This window comes from Sorex fumeus, unplaced genomic scaffold (assembly GCF_029834395.1).
Source record: "Sorex fumeus unplaced genomic scaffold, SorFum_2.1 ptg000047l, whole genome shotgun sequence".
Lineage (NCBI taxonomy): Eukaryota > Metazoa > Chordata > Mammalia > Eulipotyphla > Soricidae > Sorex > Sorex fumeus.
In genome coordinates, this window is record NW_026606104.1 from 25,533,652 (window position 1) to 25,561,049 (window position 27,398).

At 37.4% G+C, this 27,398-nt stretch overlaps 1 protein-coding gene across 1 annotated transcript in view; it reads right to left on the reverse strand.

Moving 5' to 3' along the window:
• Nucleotides 1-738: 738 nt before the first annotated feature.
• ST6GALNAC3 (ST6 N-acetylgalactosaminide alpha-2,6-sialyltransferase 3) overlaps nucleotides 739-27,398 on the reverse strand; it is a 643,623-nt gene continuing 616,963 nt past the window's right edge. Inside the window, exons 4-5 of the mRNA XM_056123148.1 lie at nucleotides 2,427-2,534; nucleotides 739-1,381 (exon numbers count right to left, since the gene is read on the reverse strand). Of these exons, the coding sequence (XP_055979123.1) occupies nucleotides 1,195-1,381; nucleotides 2,427-2,534 (295 nt within the window). The 3' untranslated portion in view covers nucleotides 739-1,194. The remainder of the gene's footprint in view (nucleotides 1,382-2,426; nucleotides 2,535-27,398) is intronic.

The window sequence follows — 27,398 nt, forward strand, 5'->3', positions numbered from 1 at the left end:
AAGGAATCTAAATGACAAAGTACTTTGGACACAAAAGTCATTATTATTGTTGTTAATAAAGTATAACAACTGGTACACTGGGGTGAAATAAACCCCAAGAAGGCAAAAACTCTGGTCAGATTCAAGGAGACATGTCCCTTCCATGTCTAATAGTTGGCACTTAGCAAGAATAATGCAATATATGGAGAGACACATATTGGGCCTATAAAATAGAAATTTGAATATACAAATATATATTATGAAGAATGGTGAGATAAAAAGTAATGTAAAAATATGCTTTGCTTTCTCTGCTTCTTAAATTTTTAAAAGCTTGTACTTATATGCTGTTGAGTGTTGAAGCAGAGTTAGTAACCCTTTTGCTTATGTTTTAGGAATGTTTTCACAGTATATGTATTACAGTGTTGGAATCTTATATGTTAATGCTTTCTGAAATATTTAGGACTCAACAAAAAATCTGAACATTTAATATAGATTATTCTATTAAACATCCTTAGTTACATTGTTTCATGTAATAAGAATGGACAGGTGAGAGTGGAAACTCACGAAACTATTTGGTTTATTTTTAAAGTTTGAGATAGTCAAATAATCCTGATGGGTAGGATGCCCATGGTATCTTCATTGTTAATTAGGTAATGGCCTGAGACTTTAGCTATAGGAAGTACTGAAAAAATGGTATGTGAAGAAGAGTCTTCCCAAGATAACTAGTAATTTTGGAAAAGTACTCATACACAGATATTATCTCTTGGGCTAGTGTTTAAAAATCAACATGTCTCTAAGATGGTAGCCTTGCTTATATTTCAGACAGAGGTCATTGAGTCAATAAACATGACTCATGAGGCCAAATTCCCTGGCCTTAGAAGGCAGGCCCTATTCTGATATTACGGGTAGTTATCTTGGAGGATCATGTTCCAAATTCTTAGGTCATCGCTGCGTATTATGGGCCTTCAATTTTACTTCCAGTTAAATAATAAAGTGCAGTATGTAGTGTTGAGCCTTCAGAAAAAATATAATGAGCACAACCATCTTCTATGGAATTCCAAGTTCAAATTACTAGCAGTCACCAGCATATCTGAGAATGTACAGAAACTTGATCATCATTATTGTGGTCTTAATCATTGCTATCATCATCATTAGCATCACAGTTGCAGTATTATGATCACATCAAGTGGTTTGACAAAATGAAAAATACCAACATCAAGAAACTGTCCAGTTTGGATGTGTAAATATAATTCTGTGTTTCTTGGCCCACTTAGCAAATACTTTCTTCTCAGTGATAAATCTATGCCCCCCATATGGAGCTTGTTCATGAAGAAAATATTCATCACATTCATCTTTTCCTTGTTCATAGTAATGGTAGGGGACTTTTCTATATCCTTCCGTCCTAGAAAAGAAAAAAGGAAAGGAGGATTGAATTAAAAGAATGATGCAGTCATTTATAAGAACCCATTATGTACCCAAGAATGCATTTACTTGCAACCCCATGCATAGTTTTTGTCCATGAACTCAGTTAAAAGCTATTATATAAAAGCTTTTAAGAAAATGTACTAGGTAATTAGTACTTTAATAAATCAAATAAAATTTATCTATCATACCAATTACATTCAAACATATTGCTATCCACTGAAAGAGGAAATGGTGTTTAATGGAAACAAACTTTCTATAGCCTGATGGTTTTTCAGAGCTTGAAGTAGCATTGTAATTTTTCAAGAAGATATTTGGTACATCTGTGCTCCATTATGCTTATAGCTAGGGTAGATATATTTTATTGTGAAGCTTGTAGTTTAGTTTCCACTTGACATTATGATTAAAACATTCTCTAAATTATGTTATCCCAATTGTTGGCAGAGGGATGTATTTTATTACCTATATAACACATGGAGAAGTCGTTTTATTATCTAATTAGAAATTATCCCACCAGTGGGGATATACTATAGAGCAACATATCCATTTTAAATAAGGAGCTGGCATATTACCCACTTATTAGTATAATTTCTGGGAAGTCTTGTTAAGCTGTAAGCTTTTCTGAAGCTTCAGGACCTTTTATCCTTCATGATCAAATATCACCATTAAGTGTATAGCCATCCATCAAGCTATTTGAGCAGCAGAAATGACAAACTTACTTTGCAAATTAAATAACCACTAAAGTTGCTCTGTATTTTCCAGCCCCAGTCCCTGACATGCCACTGATTAAGGGCAAAATGTTCCTTCAAACATTTGACATTAAATTGTGGTAAATGTTTTTCTTTTTATAACCCCTAAAAGTCACAACTTGATGCACAGACAATAAAATGTCATATCAGCAAAGAACACCCGGAAATAATTGTTGCTTTATCTTTTCCTCAGATTTATGGCATTAAAATTAATTGTGATGTTTTGACAAGAGATTAGAAATGGAGATGCATAAAAATAATTTCCTGTGATCTTACTTGCAGTAGGTGTCATTTATCATTCCGTAGATGTGGATGCTGTAACAGGCATCCATGGCCAGAATGAAGGTGAACCATCCCGTGCTGAGATAAGAGCCAGACTGGACTCTGGGAGGTGAGCAAAGAACAAACGAGAGACAAAACAACACAGAAAACATACACAGAACAAGAATGAAGGGTGATGAGAAATGATGCTTTTTATCAAAAACCAGAGTACTTGTTATCAGTAAAAAAAAGCAGTAAGAAACAATCTGTCAAAGATACCCACTCACTTTAAATTATCTCTGAATAATTTATACACATGCTCTGACTCTTACACCTTAAGCCTATGAGCAATGCTGTTTGGGAGAGCCATATGGCAAATATCTGAAGTCAAATAATTTTGATCCCTTCAGGTAAAAAATAATTTATTCAATTTTCCATAAGACACAAATTAGCACTGTGTATCTGAGAACAGGTTTTCTAAAAGTTGCTTCAGGCCCTGATGGGAACTGAATGATAATGGATTTGTCTTGCTTACTTGGACATATCATTTTTCTAAGATTTGTTGAATTTCCAAGTGAAAATTTGATGTTACTTAGGTGACCGACTTAGTCTACAAATGTATCTGAAATGTTTTCTTTCACTGCTTTTCATGCATCAGGGCGACACGACCTTTCCTCAGCAAGATCCATGCCACCAACCTGTTCAATGTATTTGTATTGATTATCTCCTCTGGGCCCATCATGGCTGTGGAAGTTATGATATGTGGAAGTTAACTATAAATGCACAAACAAACAAACACTGTCCTCTCCTTGCTCATCAATTTACTCTAGCAGGTAAATGTCTCCATTTTGAGACTTCTTGTTACTGTGCTTGGCATATTTAATACGTCATGGGTAGCTTGCCAGGCTTTGCCGTGTGGGTACAATACTCTCGATAGCTTACCGGGCTCTCCAAAAGGGATGGAGGAATCAAACCCGGCTCTGTGGGGCTGGCTGCACGCAAGGCAAATACCCTACTGCTGTGCTATGGCTTCAGCCCATGGCTAGCTATAAAACAACTCAAACTTTTGTTTTCTCAGAAGACCAGGGGATTGGATTGAGAGATACCTATGTTAGAAAGGTTGTCCAGAAAGACCTCAGTGGTATGTTTGAAAAATAATGGGAGGTACAGCCCGCCCCCAAGGGCCTGGGTCCCTCTCTGCGCATGCACAGCTAGCTCCATGTCCTGGAAAGCCGGTTTTCTCCCCTGATCTGCGCGGGACGGGCACGGAGTCCCAGCTCTGGGCAACCAAGCTGAACGGCTCCTATTCCAACCGTAGACGTTCCTAACTCCTCGCTCAGTGCCAGGGACTTTTTCCGGAGCTGCAGCTGCGTTAACGGCCGCGAAATAATTTCCCACTACATATGCCATAGGAACCATAAGCTACCTTCTTAGATGGAAACTTCTCTAGTTTAGCTCAGTCACTAGAAACACAGTAGCCAATAACTCATAAGCCTATCTTAACTCACACTGCATATCAAGCAGAATAGTAACAGTGAACGTGAAGGACTAAACCACACATCTCACAATGGTAAAGCAACGCAAAAGCCCACCAAACTTTCATATTGAAGAGTCTAGCCCAGATGACACCAACAGTACTGTAGTGTTAGACAACCTCTCTGACAAGGAATTCAGAAGAGAGCTACTTAGGATGCTTAGGGAACTAAAAGAAACAATGGAAAGCAATGCCAATAGAAGACAAGAGGATTTGAAGGCAGAAATGAGGAAAATGCCAGCGGAAATGTCAGACCTAAAAAATCTCGTAGGCGAATTGAAAAACCCAGTGGAAGGCCTCAGCAGCAGAGTAACAGCTGCTGAGAACAGAATCAGTGAGCTTGAAGATGTAGTTCAGAGACTCTCCAGAAAAGAGCAGAAAATGGAAAAGAGACTCACAATTCGGGAACAGATGGCAAGAGAAGATCGTGATGAAGCCAAGAGGGGTAACATAAGAATTATTGGAGTCCCAGAGGTACAGGAAGAAAACCTTGATGAAGAAGAAACTGTCAAAGACATCATTGCTACAACGTTTCCAGAGCTGAAGAAAACTTGTGACCATATTCAGGAGGTCCGAAGGGTACCAGCTAGAAGAAATCCGAATAAAAACACCCCAAGGCACATTCTGATCAAAATGACCAAAACCTTAGACAGAGACAAAATTCTGAAAGCAGCAAGATCGAAGAAAGAATTCTCTTACAAAGGAGCATCCTTAAAATTCACAGCTGATTTTTCTGATGAAACCCTCATGGCCCGAAAACAGTGGTGGGACATAGTGAAAAAACTCAATGAAATAAATGCCTCCCCAAAAATACTTTACCCAGCGAGTCTCTCATTTATAATAGAAGGAACAACACACAGTTTCACAGACAAACAACAGCTCAGGAACTTCATAGACTCAAAACCGTGGTTACAAGAACAACTAAATGGGATACTTTAAGGCAAGAAAGGCCCCTCAAATACACCAAATTTCAACAGAACAATGGGACAAAATCCCATAACAATAATCTCTCTCAATGTCAATGGGCTAAACGCACCAATTAAAAGACATAGAGTGGCAGGATGAATTAGAAAATTGAACCCAACATTCTGCTGCCTGCAAGAAACACATCTCAATAGTCAAAGCAAACACAGACTCAGAGTCAAAGGCTGGAAAACAATCCTACAGGCAAACAGCTCCCATAAAAAAGCTGGGGTAGCCATCCTAATATCAGACCACAATGATTTCAGAGTGAGGAAGGTCATAAGAGACAGTGAAGGCCATTTCTTATTGATCAAAGGATCTGTACAAAAGGAAGAACTTACAATAATAAATGTATATGCACCTAATGAGAGACCAGCAAAGTACTTAAAACAACTACTCATAGATTTGGAAAAAGACATCAATAGCAACACAATACTAGTGGGAGACTTCAGCACTGCTTTGTCACCTCTTGATAGATCAACCAGACTCAAGCTTAGCAAGGACATACTTCATCTGAGGGAAACAATGGAAGAAAGGGACTTAGTAGTTATATACAGGACACTTCATCCACAAAAAGCTGAATACACATTCTTCTCAAGCGTACATGGAACATTCTCCAAGATAGACCACATACTGAGCCACAAAACATGCCTCCATGAAATTAAGAAGATAGAGATTGTATCAACAATCTTCTCAGACCATAATGCGCTGAAATTAGAAGTAAATCACACACAAAAACAGAAAACTAAATCAAACACCTGAAAATTAAACAGTGCACTATTGAACAACGAGTGGATTAGACAGGAAATCAAAGAGGAAATCAAAAGATTCCTAGAAACGAATGAAAATGAGAACACGAGTTACCAAAACTTATGGGACACAGCAAAAGCTGTGTTAAGAGGAATGTTTATAGCTCTACAAGCATTCCTCAGGAAGGAGGAGTGAGCACACATAAGTAACCTAACCTCACGGCTTAAGAGCTTGGAGAAGGACCAAAAAAAAGGAGCACAACCCGAACAGGAGGAAGGAAATAATAAAGCTCAGAGCAGATATTAACGAGATGGAAACCCAAAAAACAATCCGAAAGATCAATGAAACCAAGAGCTGGTTCTTCGAGAAAATTAACAAGATCGATAAGCCTCTAGCAAAACTCACAAAGAAAGGGAGAGAGAAAACCCTAATAAACCGAATCAGAAATGAAAAGGGGGTCATTACAACAGAAACTACAGAAATTCTAAGGATCCTCAGGGAGTACTTTGAGAAACTTTATGCCACGGAACATCAAAACCTCGAGGAAATGGATAAATTCCTAGACTCCTACAGACTCCCAAGGCTGAACCAAGAAGACCTGGAATACCTGAACAGACCTATCACCATCTAGGAAATTGAAATGGTAATAAAAAGTCTCCCCAAGCACAAAAGTCCTGGCCTGGATGGATTCACTAGTGAATTCTTCCAAATCTTTAAAGAGGACTTACTCCCAATGCTCTTTAAGCTTTTCCACAAAATTGAAATATCAAAAACACTTCCAAACAGTTTCTACGAAGCAAATATCACACTGATACCAAAAGCAGACAGAGATACCACAAAGAAAGAGAATTACAGACCGATATCCCTGATGATCACAGATGCAAAGATCCTCAACAAACTACTAGCAAATAGAATCCAACTACTCATCAAAAAGATCATACACCATGACCAAGTAGGATTCATCCCAGGGATGCAAGGATGGTTCAACATTCAGAAATCAATCAACATAATCCATCATATCAACAAAAGAAAAGATAAAAAGCATATGATTATATCAATAGATGCAGAGAAAGCATTTGACAAGATCCAGCACCCCTTTATGATGAAAACCCTAGCCAAAATGGGTATAGAGGGGACCTTCATCAACATATTTAAAGCCATCTACCATAAGCCTACAGCAAGCATCATCCTCAATGGAGAAAAACTGAGAGCCTTCCCTCTAAGATCAGGGACGAGACAAGGATGCCCACTATCCACTGCTGTTCAATATAGTACTGGAAGTGCTTGCAATAGCGATTAGGCAAGAAAAAGATATTAAGGGCATTCAGGTAGGAAAGGAAGAAATCAAGCTCTCACTATTCGCAGATGATATGATACTCTACTTAGAGAACCCAATAACCTCCACCAAAAAACTCCTAGAAACAATAGACTCGTATAGTAAAGTTGCAGGCTATAAAATCAATATCCAAAAGTCCATGGCTTTCCTATATGCAAACAGTGAGAGAGAAAAAAGCAACATGAAAAAAAATCCCGTTCAAAATTGTGCCCCAGAAAATCAAGTACTTAGGAATCAGCTTAACTAAGGAAGTAAAGGATCTATACAAAGAAAACTACAAAACGCTACTTCAGGAAAGAAAAGAGGACATGAGGAAATGGAAAGATATCCCCTGCTCATGGGTCGGGAGACTTAACATTGTCAAAATGGCAATACTACCAAAAGCATTGTATAAATTCAATGCAATCCCTATAAGGATACCCATGACATTCTTCAAAGAAATGGAGCAAACACTCCTGAAATTTATATAGAACAATAAGCCCCCACGAATAGCTAAAGCAATTCTTGGGAAAAAGAAAATGGGAGTCATCAACCTCCCTAACTTCAAACTCTACTACAAAGCAGTAATAATTAAAACAGCGTGGTACTGGAACAAAGGCAGAACTGCAGACCAATGGAACAGGGTTGAATACACTGACATCTCCCGTCAATCATATGATCATCTAATCTTTGATAAAGGTGCAAGTAATGTGAAGTGGAGTAAGGAAAGCCTCTTTAACAAATTGTGCTGGCATCACTGGACGGCTACATGCAAAAAATGGGCTCAGAACTCTGCCTAACACCATGTACAAAAGTAAGATCAAAATGGATTAAAGACCTCAACATCAAACCAGAAACCATAAGGTACATTGAAGACTAAGTTGGCAAAACCCTCCATGACACTGAAGCTAATGGTATCTTCAAAGATGTCAAACCACTGACTGAGCAAGTGAAAACAGCGATAGATATATGGGACTATCTTAAACTAAGAAGCTTCTGCACCTCCAAAGAAACAGTGACCAAAATACAAAGACAGTCTACAGAATGGAAAAGGATATTCGCCGAATACACATCTGACAAGGTGTTGATATCCAGGATATACAAAATACTGGTTAAACTCCACAAGAAGAAAACATCCAACCCCATCCAAAAATGGGGCAATGAAATGAACAGAAACTTTCTCAAAGAAGAAATCCGAATGGCAAAAAAGCACATGAGAAAATGCTCTACATCATCAATCATCAGGGAGATGCAGATCAAAACCACGATGAGATACCATCTCACACCTCAGAGACTGGCCCACATTCAAAAGAACAAAAGCAACCAATGCTGGCGCGGATGTGGCAAGAAACAGACACTCCTTCACTGTTGGTGGGAATGTCGACTGGTTCAGCCCTTCTGGAAAACAGTATGGACGATTCTCAAAAAATTAGAAATTGAGCTCCCATTTGACCCAGCAATACCACTCCTGGGAATATATCCCAGAGAGGCAAAAATGTATAGTCGAAGTGACATCTGCACTTGTTTGTTCATTGCAGCACTCTTTACAATAGCCAGAAACTGGAAGAAACCTGAATGCCCAAGAACAGATGACTGGTTAATGAAACTTTGGTACATCTACACAATGGAGTACTATGTAGCTCTTAGAAAAGATGAAGTTATGAAATTTACATACAAGTGGTACAACATGGAAAGTATCATGTTAAGCAAAATGAGTCAGAAAGAGAGGGATAGACATAGAAAGATTGCATTCATCTGGGGGATATAATGTAACAAAATATGAGATCAATACCCAAGAATAGCTGAGGTCAGCACCAGGAGGATTACTCCATAGCTTAGTGGCCAGTCGGGCATTCTAGAGGAAAGGGCAGCTCAGATAGAGAAGGGAACACCAAATAAAGGGTGTTTGGAGGATCCTCCCAGGAGGGGAGATGCATGTTGAAAGTAGACTATGGACTGAACATGTTTGTCACTCAATGCCTCTTTTGCAGACCACAACACCCAAAAGGAGAGAGAGAACACAGGGGATTGCCCTGCCACAGAGGCAGGGGGGGATGGGGGGATGGGGGTGGAGGGGATATTATCCATGGTGGTGGAAAATGGGCACTGGTGGAGGGATGGGTATCTGATCATTGTATAATCAAACCCAAGCACAAAAAATTGTAAATCTACAACTGTACCTCATGGTGTTTCACTAATAAAAAAATAAAAATTAAAAAAAAAAGAAAAAAAGAAAAATAATGGGAGGATTAGAGAGAGGAGATGGTGACCACTTGAACTTAAGATACTTCCTAATCAAAAAGGGAGCTCAGATAGAGAAGGGAGCACCAAATAAAGGGTATTGGGATGATCCTCCCAGGATGGGAGAAGCATGCTGAAAGCAGACTATAGACCAAACATGATTGCCATTCTATGCCTCTTTTGCAAACCACAACACCCAAAAGGAGCGAGAGAACAAAAGTGGATGCCCTGTTTGTTAAATTACAGTTTAAGGGCATTTTGGATGCTAAGATGGATTTCTGCATTTTAGCCAAGATGACCAAGTTTTCTATTTCTAAAATAGATAACTTCTGTCTCCTTAAAGCTCTCTCTATGGGAGCATTTGGTCACCCAGGTTGTTTTGACCCTTGTAAAATAAGACTGCATTTTTGTGTTTTATTGGCGTTGCTTTTGATATTGCTTGTTTTGCTTCTGTTTCAAATCCAGAACCTCAAACAAGTGAAGTACCTACTTTTCCAGTATATACCCTCGATCTGTATTTTGTGGCTCCCAAAGTATATACCCTCGATCTGTATTTTGTGGCTCCTAGAGCACAGCCAACTCTTCTCCTACAAACTGCCACTTGGCACTGATAACTAGTCTGTGGACAGGTCTCCATCCAGTGGTTTTCTCCTCAAAGTTCAGTCTTAAGAGATGCAATTCTCCAGATACCAAGCTCTTAGCCTGCTATATTTAGGAACCTGGGTCCTTTTCTTCTTTTATTTATTTATATTTAAAAGAGGCATGGCTTAGTATCAAATTACAACATGTCAGCAATTCAGGAGTGACACAAATACACAGTGGGGGCTGATAACTACATTTTTTACCCTTTATTTTTGGTTGACTTAGAATGATTTACACCCACATCCACAAGAACAAAAGCAACCAGTGCTGGCGCGGATGTGGCGAGAAAGGGACCCTCCTTCACTGCTGGTGGGAATGCCGGCTGGTCCAACCCTTTTGGAAAACAGTATGGATGACTCTCAAAAAATTAGAATTTGATCTGCCATTTGACCCAGCTATAGCACTCCTGGGAATATATCCCAGAGAGGCAAAAAGGTATAGTCGAAGTGACATCTGCAATTGTTTGTTCATTGCAGCACTCTTTACAATAGCCAGAATCTGGAAAAAACCTGAGTGCCCAAGAACAGATGACTGGTTAAAGAAACTTTGGTACATTTACACAATGGAGTACTATGTAGCTGTTAGAAAATATGAAGTTATGAAATTTACATACAAGTGGTACTACATGGAAAGTATCATGTTAAGCGAAATGAGTCAGAAAGAGCGGGATAGACACAGAAAGATTGCATTCATCTGGGGAACATAAAGCAACAAAAAGGGAGAGTAACACCCAGGAATGGCTGAGATTAGTACTAGGAATTTTGCTCCATGAATGGAAGGCCAGCCACAGGCTCTAGGTGAAAAGGAAGCTCAGATAGAGAAGAGAGTACCAAATGAAGGGTGTTGTGAGGGACCTCCCAGGGTGGGAGAAGCATGCTAAAAGTAGTCGATAGACCAAACATGATTGCCACTCAAAGCCTCTCTTGCAAAACACAGTACCCAAAAGAAGAGAGAGAGAACAAGGGGGAATACCCTGCCACAGAGGCAGGATGGGGGGGGGGGCGGGGATGAGGGTTGGGGGGGGATGCTGGGACCCGTGGGGATGGATGACGGGCACTGGTGGAGGGATGGGCACTTGATCATTGTATAACTGAAACCCAAACACAAAATTTGTAAGCCTATAACTGTACCTCATGGTTTTTCACTAATAAAAAAAGAAAAAAAAACATAAATTAAAAAAAAAAGAATGATTTACAAAGAGAGACCAAGAGATCCTTTGTGTATCTATCCTCTCTGCTCGCTTGTCAGTGAATCTGAAATGCCGCACTGTAACTAGCCTTCCATTGTATCTCCTGGTGTGACTTCTAAATGGAAAATATTCTAGACAAAAAAAGATCAAGTTGAGTTACATGTACTTTCCTCTGTGATAGGGGATGGATGTAATAGCACAGGTTAGGTATGGAAGCCAAATGGGATGGGGGGTGAGAAGAGGTTCCTCAGGGAGGTAAAACACACTAACGAGCAACTTTGCTTATTATACAATTTAACTTGGAGTCAATCTTGCATTCTCAGGTCTGAGGAGGAGCAGCTATGGTAGGAACTGCTTACAGCACAGTCTACTTAAAAAGTTCTTATTTGAAAGTTGGGAGAGAGAAGAGGCAAAAGTCTTGCAAACAAGCTGCAGGATTGAATTTACAAATTTTTCCCACATACTGAATGTTTTTGGTTTTAACTCCAACTGAATTTTATACCCACTTTTCCCTCTTCTTTCCTGCTCATGCTGCTCTCATCTAACTTTCATCATAGCCTTCTTTATCATGATGACCAAACTATTAGAAATCACCAAAAACTACATGGTGAGAGAATATAAATCCAAATCCAGCTATTCACCTACTTACTTATTTTTTAGCAAAATATGTCTTTGGGTCCTATTATGTGCATTGACTATGCAAGAACTTAATGATGAACATCTTCTTGACGAGCACATGGTCCAGTGAGAAATACTTGTTAAACAATTACTCAGAAAATATTTCAACGAAGCACAGCCTGTGTTCTGGTCCTTACCAAGTAGAGTTTGGAATTAAGATTGAGGACACCTTTTTCCACATTCTATCTCTGACATTTCTCAGACATGAGGTTTAAGACAATATCCTTAGACTCTTTGGGTATTCTTAAGTTTCTTGTATATAAAATGAAAGGGTTACATTATATTATATCTAAGGTTTCTTCCAATGGTAAAATCCAATAACTCGGTGGTCACAGTCTGTTAACAGCTTCAGTCATTTGATAGTGCCATGCTCTACCAACACTGGATGTCAAAATAACAAACATATTAGACCCATAGCACATTTGCGCACACTGTGTGGTGAAGTGCCAATTACTGCCTGTGCTGCATAAAAAAATAAATAAAGTTTTACTTTGAAAATGGTAGGAGCCATAGTCATTAAAGTTTTGAATGAGGAGCTCCAGGTAATTCTCCTTCATACTTTTGCCCATGAGAGCTATAATGGTTGTCCAGGATCATAGTATGGTTTGAAGAAGACATACATTTAATTATTTCAAAAGCCCCTTGAAGTAAGCTGTGTTGCATTTGATACAGATTTAGGTGGCTCATATTACCCAAGTGCCATTTTCTACAAACATTAAATTAGTTGTTACTGTGTTTGGCATATCGAATAGTAGTATTTCCCTGACAACTCTGATATATTGAGGATGAAAAATTATGTGATGTTTTCCACCCATGCTGTACATGCTGGGGCATTAATATGGATTTCTGAAAATACTCAGTGCCAATGTCCATATAATAATGCTTGTGGTATAAGAATGACAATCATTTGATTAATCCCAGGATTCTTCTGAACAAACGTCTTTGTAATTTCAGTCCCTATGGGATATCACTGGCCTGGATTCCGCTGATTCCAAGAATTCTTGTAGCTGCACCATTTCCAAACTCTCCTATTGTATGGGAATATTAAACATGAAGAAGTATAAATTACACCCAAATAGATCTTTTGAGACTCAGAAAATAAACAAAAACACTTCAGCTGACGTATGTGAAATTGCTTATGTTTTTCAGTTTGAAAAGATCTCTACTACCAGATGTCTTAAATATTCTTAAAGGGTCTCCTCTGGGGACAAATAGCATCTTGTAATGTGTCACTTACACACACTACACTATGTACTAACTGGCCATAAGCTATAGTACTTTTTCTACCTTCTACACTTGGGGATCAATAAAAACAATTATTGTCATCTACATATAAACAATCAAGATTCCCATAGGAATGATAAGAGAAGTTAAGCCCCTAATTCAGTAAAATAGAAATGTTTAAATTAATGCAGCCGAATAATGAGCCATGCAGGGGAAAATAAAGGCAGAAATGTTGAGACAAAGCTATCAATCATTCATTTTCACTGGCCAAGCTTTGCATCCTACTGCTCCTTGGTAATCAGATACTTACCACTTGGAAAGTACTTAAATTTACTTGCTCATCTCTCAGAAAAATGATGCTGTCAACACCTTGACGTAGCACAAGCTTGAAGGCATATTATTTAAGGTATGATCTTTCATCTAGTTTATTACTAATAAAATATAAGCTACCTTGCCTCTTGATGTTTACCCCAGTTCCTTGATGTCTAAAGGCCATCAAATGTCCAAAGGGAATTGTTGTCTGTCAAAATAATCTGTCTAAACAATCTCAATATATATTTGGCTGTCAGAGTTTTCCACTCACTTACACCACTGCGTCTGAATATGTCCTCATCTTCTTGTTAGGGAAATGTGAAGCATTTTTCTTCCATTGTACTTCATAGTAACCAACATTTCCCTTATAGATAATTTTTCTGGAAGAACTATGGAAATCTAAAATGGCTACTTTTTCAAAGGAAAATGTACTTCATAGAATTTACTATCAATTCACACAATACAGAGTATGGAACACAGTTCAATAACTTGGTTCATGATCTCACAAAGATTATAATTAGGTGGGAAAAATAAGACCACTCCCTCTATGTGAAGGTATCTTAATCTAAACACTATCAGTACTTAAAGTTGAAAATTTGCTGGTCATGGGGAATTGTCATGTGCATAAGCTCTATTCCAGATCTCCCCACCATTCCACTAATATTCCTCATTTTGTCAAGCATCTTAATATCTTCTCCATCTTTAAAGGGTTATCTAAAGCATTGATATTCAGCCAATATAAAATCATTATCTGAACTTCTAGCAGGACCCTAGGAATCATCACAATCATGTTGTCTAGCCTCCCCCCCCCCAAAAAAAAAGCAAGTCTTGGCCTGAGATGTGACTTATGAATTATGACCATCAAGGATCTGGAATAGGACCTGAAACCGCAGACTCCGTGGCTTCATCCTCTTCATGGAATGGTTCCTTGGGGGACCTTTGCTTTAAGCTTTGCAGTCTAAATTATACTAGTTTTCACTCATTTCTTCCGCGAACCAACGAAAAAATAGATTGGGGCACTCAAGGCTAACATTTTCAAAGCATAGTAATCATTTATCAAGACCAAAGGAGATCAAGACCTTCCCAATAATGGAGGTTTATTGGAGAGCACAGTATTGGCAGCAGCTTCTGAAATCTGCTATACTCAGTAGTAAAAAGGGAATTTAAAAAAAAGAATTAATCAATATTTCATGTCTTGTTTTAACACTATTGAACTTCAGTTCAATCATCAGTATACTACACTGGCAGGATAAATAAAAATAGCAAAATAAGTTTCCATATACTTTGGTAGGCAAAGGAATACTTGACAGAATACAGATTATTCCATTAAATGCATTCTTTCACTATTTTCCCCCCAAATGCACATGGATAATGAAAGAATACATTTAAACAAAGATACTGGGTAAGAAAAACAGCTGATGATTATCCGTAGCACCTTGGAATTGAATCTAATATTGTGAGCCAGTATAATAGAAGCAGAAATCAAAGTGTGGATACAATTTCAAATGACCCCAAGTCATATATTTTTGTGTATCACTTGACAGTTGGGATCCATGGAAATACTCAGGAGCTTGACCATGATATTAACACTGTATATTTGTGCTATATCTCAATGGAACCTGCTTAGCAACTTTAGGCAGTAACAGCTTACTGCAAATCAGGCAGAATTCTTGATTTTGGAAGGAATCATTTGCAAATGAACATAAACTTTTTGAATCTATTAAAAGCATCATACTGTGGAGTAATTCTTAAGAGAATTTGCCAAATGAAAGGAATTCAGGTCTGGGAAAGAATGGAAAATGAACCATGAATGGATAAAGAAAGTTGTAAATCAGAGAGGACTATATACTGCCTTCTTGATCAAGTGAATGCAAATGCCTGCTATAATCAGTAGGCCTTTGGATTGTGAATATAACAAATAGTTTTCCTGCCACAGAATCAACAGGACTCTCTGATGAATCAATGAAATTGTACAAAAGGAGCATAATAAAAAAAGACTGTGTTCTTTTCAAAATGTACATTTAAAAGTAAAATGGTACAGCTCCCAAAGGTATGATTTATGGCTGTTGTAGAAATAGAAGATACCACTCACAGAAATTACTTTGTTCATTCATCTCAGAAATTAAAAGGTTACTTTGTGCTTGCCCTTGGGCCTTAAAACCCTTTCAGGTAGAAATGTTGATTTCTAGGATTTCATTCACTTTTTTCAAGAACAAAGGAAATTCAAAAACAGAAGGGATGGTTTATGGGAATCTCTTTGGTTCACTTCATTAGGATAGAACTGATTCCTCAATTACTCAGTATTGTCTAGAAATTATCTACTCCAAATTCCTAAATGTAATATCAAGCTCCCAGTGTGATGGATATTTGGAATCTGGGAGGTAATTAGTTTTACAGGAAGGGATCAGTGCCCTTATAAGAATAGATAGCAAAGCTCCTGTTCCTATCATGTCACGACACAGTGAGAAGCATATAAGCTGGGAAAACTGACCATCCTGGATCCCTTGGCTCACTTCCAGCTTCCAGAAGTAGGAGGAAATAAATTACTGTTGTCTCTGGCAGCTGGAGTTGAGTAGACAATGGGTATTTCTCAAGGACCTCCCTGAATAAACCTAATTTCCTAAATGTCTTTTCTAGGACTTGCCTTATCTTTCTGAACTCATTTGTAGTCACACCTGTCCATTTAATGTTCTTTAAAACACGGTGTTTGTGCATGTCAGCCTGTCTTACGTATACTTTCTTTCTTCCTTAAATGCTCTCCTTCCTTGTCCTATGCATTTTCTAAGATTATAAAGATTTATTTCCATTTATTAGAATCCATTTGAGACACATTGCTTAGATACACTACATGTGTGAGGCTGTGCTATGCACTGGAAATCCCAAGCTGCTCCTGATCTCAACTCAGTGTCAAAGTAGAGGAGAGAGAAGGGAAGTAATTCCCCAGCAAATCTTATGGCAATGCGAAGAAAGAACAATAAATACAGTGAGTGAAATTAAGAAAGGTAATTCCTTCCTCCTCGGAGTATAATATCTGAACTGCAGGTAACGATCATAAGGACACCATGCGGAAAAAGGAGAAAGAGATCCTTTTCGGTAGAAAGTATTGTTTGTGTAGTTGTCCTGAGATATGATATGATAATAATGAAAATACTGATCTATCTCCTACTCTGGAATGATCTCAAAGCATCACCAGTGTTTATTTCCATAGTAAAGTACTGATTTGAGACAGGATGCAAAGAAACCCTGATTGATATTTTCTTCCTTACATTATGTTTTGAAATACAAGAGTTATCTTGATGTTATGTATAGTTATTTTTTCAGATGATGAAAATTTATAGATCTGGAGAAAAATATCTAAGGAAACGTTGGCAGAATTATGTGTTTTCTTTCTCATTAAAGTTCTCATTAATTCAGAATTGAGAACAAATGTAAGCAATATATGACTAAGAATAAAAACAATTAAAATGTGTGGTTATGATGGATATACCAAATAGTGTTCACTGGTATCATAAACTAATGTATAAGTAATGAATAAACTAATCTACTTTCCACTTAGCACCAAAAGGCCTTCTTTTACATACATGGGGTCTTTCAACCTGTTTAAAGAAAAATAGTTTTAATATGAAACATTTAATTTTTTTGGTTAATGGAAATAAAAACATTATTACTTCTTTGATATAACTTTTCGATCCAGAAAGGCTAAGGTAGATTACTTCTATAATGTTTTCTCCTCCACCTAAGGGAAGCTCCCAAAAGAAGGCATGATGTGACATATTCACCCTAATAACTACTCTCCTCCTTGGATCTCTGGATTTCCTAAAGGAGGTATAATTTTGAAGATGCCAGGGATTATTGATAGTCTGTGTGGCTTTTTCTTTCAAACACTTCAACATAACAGAATCTCTTTCCTTAATGACCACAATTTTTCTTCCAATCCACTTGCGCTACGTTGTATTGTACACCTCTCTCTGAATATGGTTGGTTTGTAGGGAGATACTTTCCTGACCTCACTGACTTTCAGTTTCACCAGATACCTTGTGCTCTAATTTAACTGTCTGCACTGTCTGCAAGGTCCTCCTGTTGTTTATTGATTTGCTCAAGCGGGCACCAGTAACATCTACATTGTGAGACTCGATGTTACTGTTTTTGGCATATCAAATCCGTCATGGGTAGCTTTCCAGGCTTTGCCATGGGGCCAGAATACTCTCGGTAGCTTGCTGGGCTCTCCAAGAGGGGCTGAGGAATCGAACTCAGGTCAGTTGTGTGCAAGGCAAACACCTTACCTGCTATGCTAAAGGCATACTACTGTTCCCTTTGTTTTACTTCCCCTCTGGAAAGGCTGATAGATAATGGTCCCTGCACATTTTTGGGGGGGGGGGGTCACACCCGGCAATGCTCAGGGGTTATTCCTGGTTCTGCACTCAGGAATGACTCCTGGCGGCGCCCGGGGGACCATATGGGATACTGGGAATCGAACCCGGGTGGGCGGCGTGCAAAGCAAATGCCCTACCCGCTGTTCTATCACTCCAGCCCCACCCTGCACATTTTTTAAACCGAAACACTAAGATACAAAAATCTAAGGCTCCACCCAGAGAAGGGTGGACCCCTTACAAAAAGAGAAGCTACAGAAGAATCTATGAGATTACGAAGACATCATCATAAAGGAGTGCAAGGATGAAATTATGAGACCATAAGCAGTGCAAAGCTATCCTGTGCCAATATATAGATGAACTTCTATCTATGCATAGAACTCCAGTATAAAGCTATCTGTAGGAACTGTAGTTAAGTTCCTTCTGAAAAACATATGGGGAATGCTCTCTCAAGTCTATTCTCCCTTGAACTAGTCACTCTCTGTACCTTTTTTCTTGCTTGCTGGTTTGCTCTCTCAAATTCATGTTCTCGAATACGTATTTCCTCTATTTCTTCATCTTCATGCCTTTCCAAGTATTTTTTTGAAATAAAAACTAGCTAGCTTCACTTTCTTCTCCTTCTGAAATTATTTTCTGTGAAAGAAGATGAGAAACCTGGAAGGAATGTTTGTGTCAAGGTTAGGACTGACTCCTTCCCTGCAGAGTAATTCTTCCTACAGCCTGAGTCCCTGTCTTCTGAGAAATCGGGTGGCAGGGGTCCTCTTCCAAGTCATGCAGAACAAGTGGATTCCAGACACAGTTTGGTGGCTAACTCATGTGGATGGTGGGAAATGAGGTGCTCATAGCAGACTTTACCAGTTCTCACCCAAGTCAGGAATTTCCCCAGGTGGCCAACATGGATAAAGCAGAGAAGTGGAAGCACTTTTCTCTAGATTACTGCCTTTATTCCCCACTTTACCAAGCCACCAACAACACTACCACTGGCATTACTATTAATCCAGCATCAGCCAGATCTCAGCCATGAGTTACACAGCAAACTGAGTTAAAGAAACATAAAAGCAGCTCTGACCTTCTAGTTAAGAAAGACTAATTTTGCTGCCACTTTTTGCCTAGTTGAGGCCATTATTGCTCTCCTGACTGAGTTACATGGTTCAATAAGTCCTCAAATGATTTCAAAGAAGAATATTTATTTTTAATAAGAAAAACTAAGCTGCACTCACATTACCCCCTTCTATTAAACATGTTTTTATTTGGTTCACCGAAGGAGGATAATTCAATTAGAAAAGGTCAGAACCAACAACTGACACATGGGTCGGTAGGCACTAAGAATTTTAGCCTCTAACCTAAAGAAGGAAGCTTTGTTTGTCATTTTTTTCCAATAGACTGACATTCAGTGACTACCTACACAATGCTTCTGCCAAATAATAAGCTATTATGAGAGTATCAAAGCAGTCTCTGATCTACTTCTTCACTCCAGCATCAGAAAACTCCTAAAAGAATGGAATCTTCTTAGAAACAAAGCTAGTTATTAAATATTAACAGCCATATAACAAGGGGAGAACATAATACCAATTTAATTATGTCTAAGAATTTGAGTATTAAAATGAATTTTTCTCTCGATGGGGTTTTGAAAAGAGAAAATTTTTCTTTTGATGTCTGTCCAGATTTTCCAGTTGAACTTGATTCCTTGCTCGAAGACATATACTTCACAGAAGTGTTATCCTTTCTGTTGTGTGATCTCATTCAAGAAATCTTCTGAAAAAGGACCTATGCATTTATTATTAAGTGTGAGTGTGGTATTAAAAACAATATACCACAGGCCCCAAATGAAGTCATCCATATTAGTCCTCATCCCCAGTCCAGATTAGTACTTAATCTAGCTGCATTTTCACGATCCCCAAAATTGTGATTTCAACTAATAATTCTTTTCCAAAATAAATTTTATGTACCATAAGAGACACTATGATATGGTAAAATTTCATGCATAAAAAATTCCAGCACAACACCCTCCAGATGAGTGTCCTCTTCTCTCTATCACTATCCCAATGTCCCAAGTCATCCCACATCCCAAGTCATACAACCCACCATCATCCACTCTTGAGATTCCTGATTAGCACTTTGAGTTAATCTTTCTGATAAGATATTTTCTTTAGAGAAGATACTGTACTCTTTTTTTTCTTTTGTGAATCGCATGGTACTTTTATTTTTAATTTTTAAAGAACTCTTACACTGTTTTTCATAGTGGCCACCATAATTCACATTCTCTGGCATCTTACATTTTTTTTATTTCCCAATATTTTAAAATACTTTCCCCCTTATTTCCTGTCATTTTATAAATAATAATTTCTTTATCTCCTTTCTGTTTTCATACTTGTTCAGATAATAAATACCCTAACTTACCAACATAGTTACTTCTGAAAATTTTAAATTTTTTTAAAATCTTTTTTCTCAATTTCTTGATATAGTATTTTTATTTTGTAAAGGAGCAAAAAGATATTTGAATTCACATAAGAAAAATGTCAATAAGAAATTCTACTCTATATTTCTTTCTAGCACCTTACAGTATATATTGCTTCAGAAAAAAAAAATCTCTTATTTAAGAGTGTCTGATTGAAATGTGCACATGTTGTATCCCCACAAATTATTCTACATTTTATAATCATACAATATCAGAAAAAAGAGAAGGTAAAAATATAGTATGGGGTAAAAACATATATATATATATATATATATATATATACATGAGGCTGACCCTGATTCAAACCCTTCAGTGTTCTCTGAGTATTCTGGGTGCAGTCTGGGAAGCCCCCTTCCCACAAGGTCCACAGAGGTGTCTCATGTAATTCCCATCACTGAAGCGTCTGAGTAGCATTCAGATCCTGGCACCCTTACATAGAACCACTCAGTGATTTTCTGAGAATCTCCAGGACTGGCCCCAGCCTTCCAGAGTACCTTTTGGGATATACTTGACTTCAAAAAACATACAGAAAAAGCTTAATACCCTGCTATAAAAAGATGGGAATACAGTTAAGGAGAATACTACTAGGCATGTTTGCTCTCACAAGTTGATGATGACACTTTATGCTCAAGTTTTGTTATGTTTGGTTTTTAAATTTGGTCACCATGAAATTACAAAGTTATTCATAATATAGTTTTAGTCATACAATGTTTCAACACCAGTTGAAACATTGGTTCAGATGAAGGAAAGTGTTCTTTACTCATGTAGAAGTTAGAAGGGAGGAACTAGAGCTGCTGAAGGTGAAAGCCATTGCATAGAGGCAGTAGATGAACAGAATTCCCAGTTTACTCCCATTGGAATCCACTCACTGTGCTCCTATCACTCTTTCTTTCGTTCTCTTTACCTCTATTTAGTCTTAAGAGTTCACAATCAAATAAAGAAGATAAAAAGAAATACATATTTTCTGTTTGTCAAGAAAAAAGACTTTCTGTGAAAGTCTACCTCAAAATAAGAAAAATACCTTGTCTCTAGCAGTCTCCTCTCTTAGACTAGGCAAAGGCAAGTGGTGAGTAACAAAACTGTCTTCTCATCATTACAATAACAATCACTATTCTCCTAGAAATGACTATTCCAGACCTCACCAACCACCATTTTTTTCATTTTCCCCAAACTCTATTGCCATCATCACCAAGATCTTGTCTGGAATGTAAAACATTCATATTCCTAGTCCCTCTCCTAGGGCTTCTCCTTTGATCTAAGCTGCCCATAAAACAATACCCAGATCCACCCCCTCCCAGGTTTATCCCTACTTCCCAGTCACAGCTCCCATTCCACTCTACTTAGAAGACTCTTCTAAGACTCCTGTCGTTAGAGTCTTGAACAGGTGTTTCTGTGTCTTCTCCACCCTTTCACAAGCTTCATTTTTCATCTCTGCTGCTGATAATGAATTCAGATTTTATTGTCCTAAGGGCATAATCTAGGCATTGGTACGTAATAAAAATGTTTGTTTTTCTTAAACCTAGGTAATTATGATGTGATGTGTATAGCCAAATTTGCAACTATTGTTATAGGTTAGTTTTGAGAATTCTATTAGAAGTTGAGTTCCACTTTATTATAAATAAAATTAATTTTTTGAGAATTGACTTGAGATTATACTATTACTTTAAATTTGCTTCCTGAGGAAAATATGCCCAGTTTTAGATAGCTGACTTGCAAACTCTTACAAAAATTCAGTGAAGGGTTGTTGGTACACAAAAGTGTCTGATCTCTGCTGACTATCTGACACATATGACAAATTAATTTATCCAACTTGTTAAATAAATTTTGGAATTAAGACAGTTATGAAGTAGATTATTGACCATGTTTTCCCCAAAGAAATTTTAAGCAGCTTGTCAAAGTCTTCTTATTGAGGGGTGTATCAGGATATATTAGGGAGACTTACAGACACACCTAAGGATATGCCACATGTCAAGAATATCACCTAGATCACCAGTCAAAACTCAGTAAGCCTCACATTTACCTCCTGAACTAGTTACCTACAGATCAGCTCCCCAACCAATATTATGTCACTGTCCTCCCGTTGTTCATCAATTTGCTTGAGCGGGCCCAGTAATGTCTACATTGGAGGCTTTGTTGTTACTGTGTTTGGCATATCGAATACATCACGGGTAGCTTGCCAGGCTCTGCCGTGTGGGCGAGATATTCTCAGTAGCTTGCCGGGCTCTCCGAGAGGGGCGGAGGAATCGAACTCGGGTCGGCCATGTTGGTTGCGTGCAAGGCAAATGCCCTACCACTGTGTTATCGCTCCAGCCCCCAACAAATATTATTGATATATTAATGATATACATTTTAGTTTAAGATGTATAAAGTGATGATTAGATACATGGGATCATAAAAATGCTTACCATAATAACGTTAACTCACATCTTCATTCCTTCATCTTATTACAATTTGTGTGTATATAATAACATTTTGGTTTAAGTTCTGCTCTCTTCAAAGTTTTCAGGTATATAATACAGTATTGTTAATTATTGTCACTGTGTTATGCATGAAATTTCAAGTTCTTATATATTTATAGGGCAACAAAATCAGGTCTTAAGCATTTCCTATCCAGTTTGACTATAATTCAGCCATAATTCCAAATTTATCTATCAGAACTGAAATGTTCTCTGTACTTTTTATAAATATCAAATGATAACAAAGGACTACCACATATGATATGCCAAACAGAATAAATAAAGATGGGGTTACAATAGTTGAGATAACATGTCTGTGTAATTTATTGAACCCTATTTATCTTGATGTAGCTACAGCAACATCAAGTCAAATTTTCTAATAAATCCCTAAAATCGTGAGGTAAAATTTCAGTTTGACTAAAATAATTTCAGTGTCCTGAAATTTCATTGCAAAGCAAACTCTCAGAAACATGGTGTGTCATTTAGATGTTCCTGAAATTGTGAAGCACATGTTTAATGGAATCTCAAGGAAAGTATTGTCTTATGTAATTCATGGAGATGGACATGAATATTTTCTCCTTACTTTTGACTGCAACCATGCACTCTTTTATTACTAGGACCTCAAATTGTTTTGTAGTCAATGAAGTCCATCAAAAAATCTTGGCATGTTGGCTTCTCCTCTCTTAGTCTTCCTGTTAGCACAAAGTTCTTTCAATTTCTTCAAATTCTGAAGTGCCATTCTATTTATCAGAAGGCTACTTTCCATTTTTAAAGAGCTTTACTTCTTTGAGCAACCTTGTCCAAAAAGAGTATTTGTCATTCGCCTGAGGCAGAGCTTACATAGCACCTGCATGCTATTAATAGAACCAAGAACACTGCCCTGACTTATTGTGAAGGCTTTTCAAAGCCTAAACTTGCTAACTGAAAACCCAGGCTGATGCTCTGTACATAGTAAGAGAAGAAAACCTAAGGTCCCAACTGTAGAGCTGTGAAGGAAACAATTTTTCTTCTATTCATGGTTCTGGAATTGATTGTGATGTTAAAGCAGCCATAGAATATGTCAGAAAGCAGATGAATCCAGCTCTTAAAAGATTTAATTAACAAGTTTTTGGTTGGTGGCACCATTATTCTCCAGGATATGTAAATTACCCTTGACTTTGCCCTCTTCTTCATGCTTCATGCCCCTTTAGCTACTGAAGTGCATCAAACCCCTCCTTCATGTTGATGCTCCCATCTGCTCTTTTTTGCCACTCACTGCTACTATGAGACCCAGAATAACAAGATTATCTGGGTATAGACTTCATATTAGTACATCCACCCATTGTGGAGCATCTGTAAAATCTATGTGCATTTATAACAAAAGGGAGTGATGTAATGGTTTTAAGCTAATGGCAATTATGGATAAAGAATTCAGTTCCAGGAGCCGTAACAACACCCAAATATCCCTTTGCAATCATGGGATTTTCTTTAGAATCACAGAAATAGAAAGCAAGGAAAAAGGATAAATATTTAAAAGAAAAATATTTAAGCATTTCAATAAAAATGTGTTTTTTTCTTCCGTAATTTTCTCTAGACACAGGTGACTTTATTTGTAAAAAGCCTGTTATTTCCTAGTGAGGTGCTGGGACTGAAAAAAAAGTGCAAGCTGGTTTAGTCACAAAATCAATATTCTTTGATTCTATTTCAGTTCATCAATGTGATACTTCCCTCTTTCATCTCATTCAAGAAGGAAATACAGCATTTTAAAAAGTCAATTTTTTCCCCTCTAATCAAGGATAAGGATGGTTTTTAGCTCTGTGATTATCAAAGAGCTTCCAAGTCCTCAGTGTTGGTTAAAATATTACAGTCATTTGAATGCTGATTTTATATTGTAACGTACAACCAAAATCTTTCAACTACCATTATTTTCCCATTGGTAACCACGACAGAAGTAGCAGTATTTAATATGTATATTAAACAAAGCTCTAGCTCTAATAATAAAAGGATGAATTCATTTCTTACAACATTTCATCTAGATACACATTCTTCTTAGGAGAGAAAGGGGAGATCTGGAGGGAAGGGAACCCTTTTTCAATTAATAAACTTTATTGTCTTCTGACACACATTTCTTTCCTTTAGAATTCAAGATTAACTCACTGATATGAAATCTTAGTTTCTTAATTTTAAATGAAGAGAATTGATAAGAAATCTTAGTTCCTTAATTTTTTATCCTTGAAAGAAATATATCTAGGATTTGGTTATAGAATTGCATCATATGTAATTTATTTTTAGACAATGGTATGTACATAGATATTTTTTATTTATATATATGTATATACGATCATGGCGAGCTATCAGCGACGCGAGTTCAATTCCTCCACCCCTCTCGGAGAACCCGGCAAGCTACCGAGAGTATCTCGCCCTCATGGCAGAGCCTGGCAAGCTACCCGTGATGTATTCAATATGCCAAACATAGTAACAGCAAGTCTCATGATAGAGACGTTACTGGGCCCGCTCGAGCAAATCGATGAACAACGGAGGACCGTGATCCATGATATATGTATATGGGCTACTTATTCAGTATATGGAAATATAAAAACATTATTTATTACCTTATTTATTATAATACTTCTGAATGTTAATTTTCCTTTAATATTGAAATTATGGTTATTATTATATTTTCAGATACTAGAATTAAGAGCATTGAAATTTGAAATTTAATGTTTCAGTGTAAGAAATATAACAACTAAAGAAGTACAAAAACTTGTCTTTAGTACCTAAGGAATTATTTTATATGTACAGAAAGACCACAACCTAGGTGATTTAATTTAATGATTTCTAAACTTTACAGTGGTATGCTAGAGAGATAGTACAAGGGTTAAGGCCCTTGCTTTGAAGTCATTGTCTCTGGTTTGGTCCCAATACTTCATATGGTCCCTCAAGCACCACCAGGAGTGATCCCTGAGCAAAGAGGCAAGAGTGAGCCCTGAGAACAGCCGCATATGTCCCAGACTGGCTCCCCTCTATCCCAAATCAAGCAAACATTTACAATGGTCTGATAGTGGTGAATGTTCAGTAAAATAATACTACATACTTTGAGAATGCTTTTGTCAAACTGAGCTAGAAATTTATGCCGGAGTGAACTGCAGCCAATGGTAATCTTTTACTACGTTGCCAGGTTTTCAATGTAACTATATTTCCAACTTATGATGACTTTGCTGGGACCAAACACCAACATAAGTCAAGAAATATCTGTTTATTTTAAGACCTGAGGGAAAAGATTTCAATTCTATTCATTTAATTTATGCCCTACATTTTAGGAACATAACCATGAAGGAAGACTGTGCATATGCACTTATCCAAACTTGCTACATTGCAAAGAACCTGCTACAAGTCTGCTCCAGAACAGTGAAAGGATTTTTCCTTTTTATGTTGAGCAATTCTTGCATCATAAAGTAAAACATATAAACATCTTTGTATGTTTTTATGCCTAGTCCCTTGGGAGTCTGTGAAGTATCCTGTCTGTAATAATACGACATTCCTTTGAATAAAGGGTTCTGTGGCTAGGGAAAGATTTGCTCTCAAAAATGATTTGAACACCCCATTTTCTACTGTTACAGACCATAAATGTCCAACACTGTCCCCACACAGCTTCAAAGAAAGTGATTTAAAAGGAGAATCAATACACTTCGACCCTCGTCTTTGGATTCTAGACCCTCTGATTCTCAAGGCTCTGAAGCCTCCCTCGCCCTAGGCCCACATTCTTGTCACCTCACTTTGTTCACAGCATCAGGGACAACACGTTCGTGGGGAAGTTTTATTCTCCTGTCTGGGATTCTATCATTTTTTTTTACTTCTCTGACCTGACTTTGATGTTCCACTGTTCTGTGGTGCACTGGACTGACAAGAGTGAGAAGTTATTGCTTCTAAGCAGAGTAGGCTGTCTGAACCGTTAACCCTCTGGAGCAAAGAGCAATCATGTTTACTCACAGGAAGAAAAAAAATGAGACACTTGAAGCCTCATCAGTAAAGAAAATAGAGCTAACAGGGGAATTCAATTACAAGCTCACTGACAACCAGTTAGCACTGTGTTTGAACTCATCTCTCTTTTTGGTGATATAAAAACATTTAATATTGAGAAATTAAAGACCTATAATAATTTTCATGGTCGATAAATTATTATAGAGCCCACAACAATGTAAAACATTTCCCAATTCTTACTACCAATGCAGCATTCACCACACTAAAACCCAAGAAAGAATCCAATGAGAGAAGCAATGAAGAAACAGTACAAAGAAATTGGTAATTACAGACTCAAAAATTCCACAATTGAAACCCAACCAAATGATTCTGGAAAGAAACTGAATAGTCAAATACTATCATCAGGCACATTGTAGTCTATGAGTGCAAGATAATTTAATGTAAGGAAAGTTACTAATGTGACTTATTGTGAGTAAAAATACTCAGCTTTGTTAGATATACTTAATGGGAGTAAAAATACTCAGCTTTGTTAGATTGAACCCTAAGACAATGGGCATTAGGTCTTTTGTAAGGAAGAGAAAAGTAATACCCAGAACAGTGAGTTTAAAGATAAACTGAATATTCTGTAGGCTTCTCAGCTTCTTTAAGAGGTATGACATTAATGAATATCCAAGAAGAAAATATCATGATTAGCATTTTTCAAGTTATTGAATCAAACATTTCCTCACCCCATCATTTTTTTTTATGGACCGTTCTATATAAAAATAATTTTAAGGGAAAATTTTTCACTTGTTATTCAATAAAAGTGCTTTAATTTACAAATGAATGATTCTTTAACCTAATAAAGAACACTTCTCTTTAAGAAGAACCAGCATCATTCAAGTAAAACGTTAGA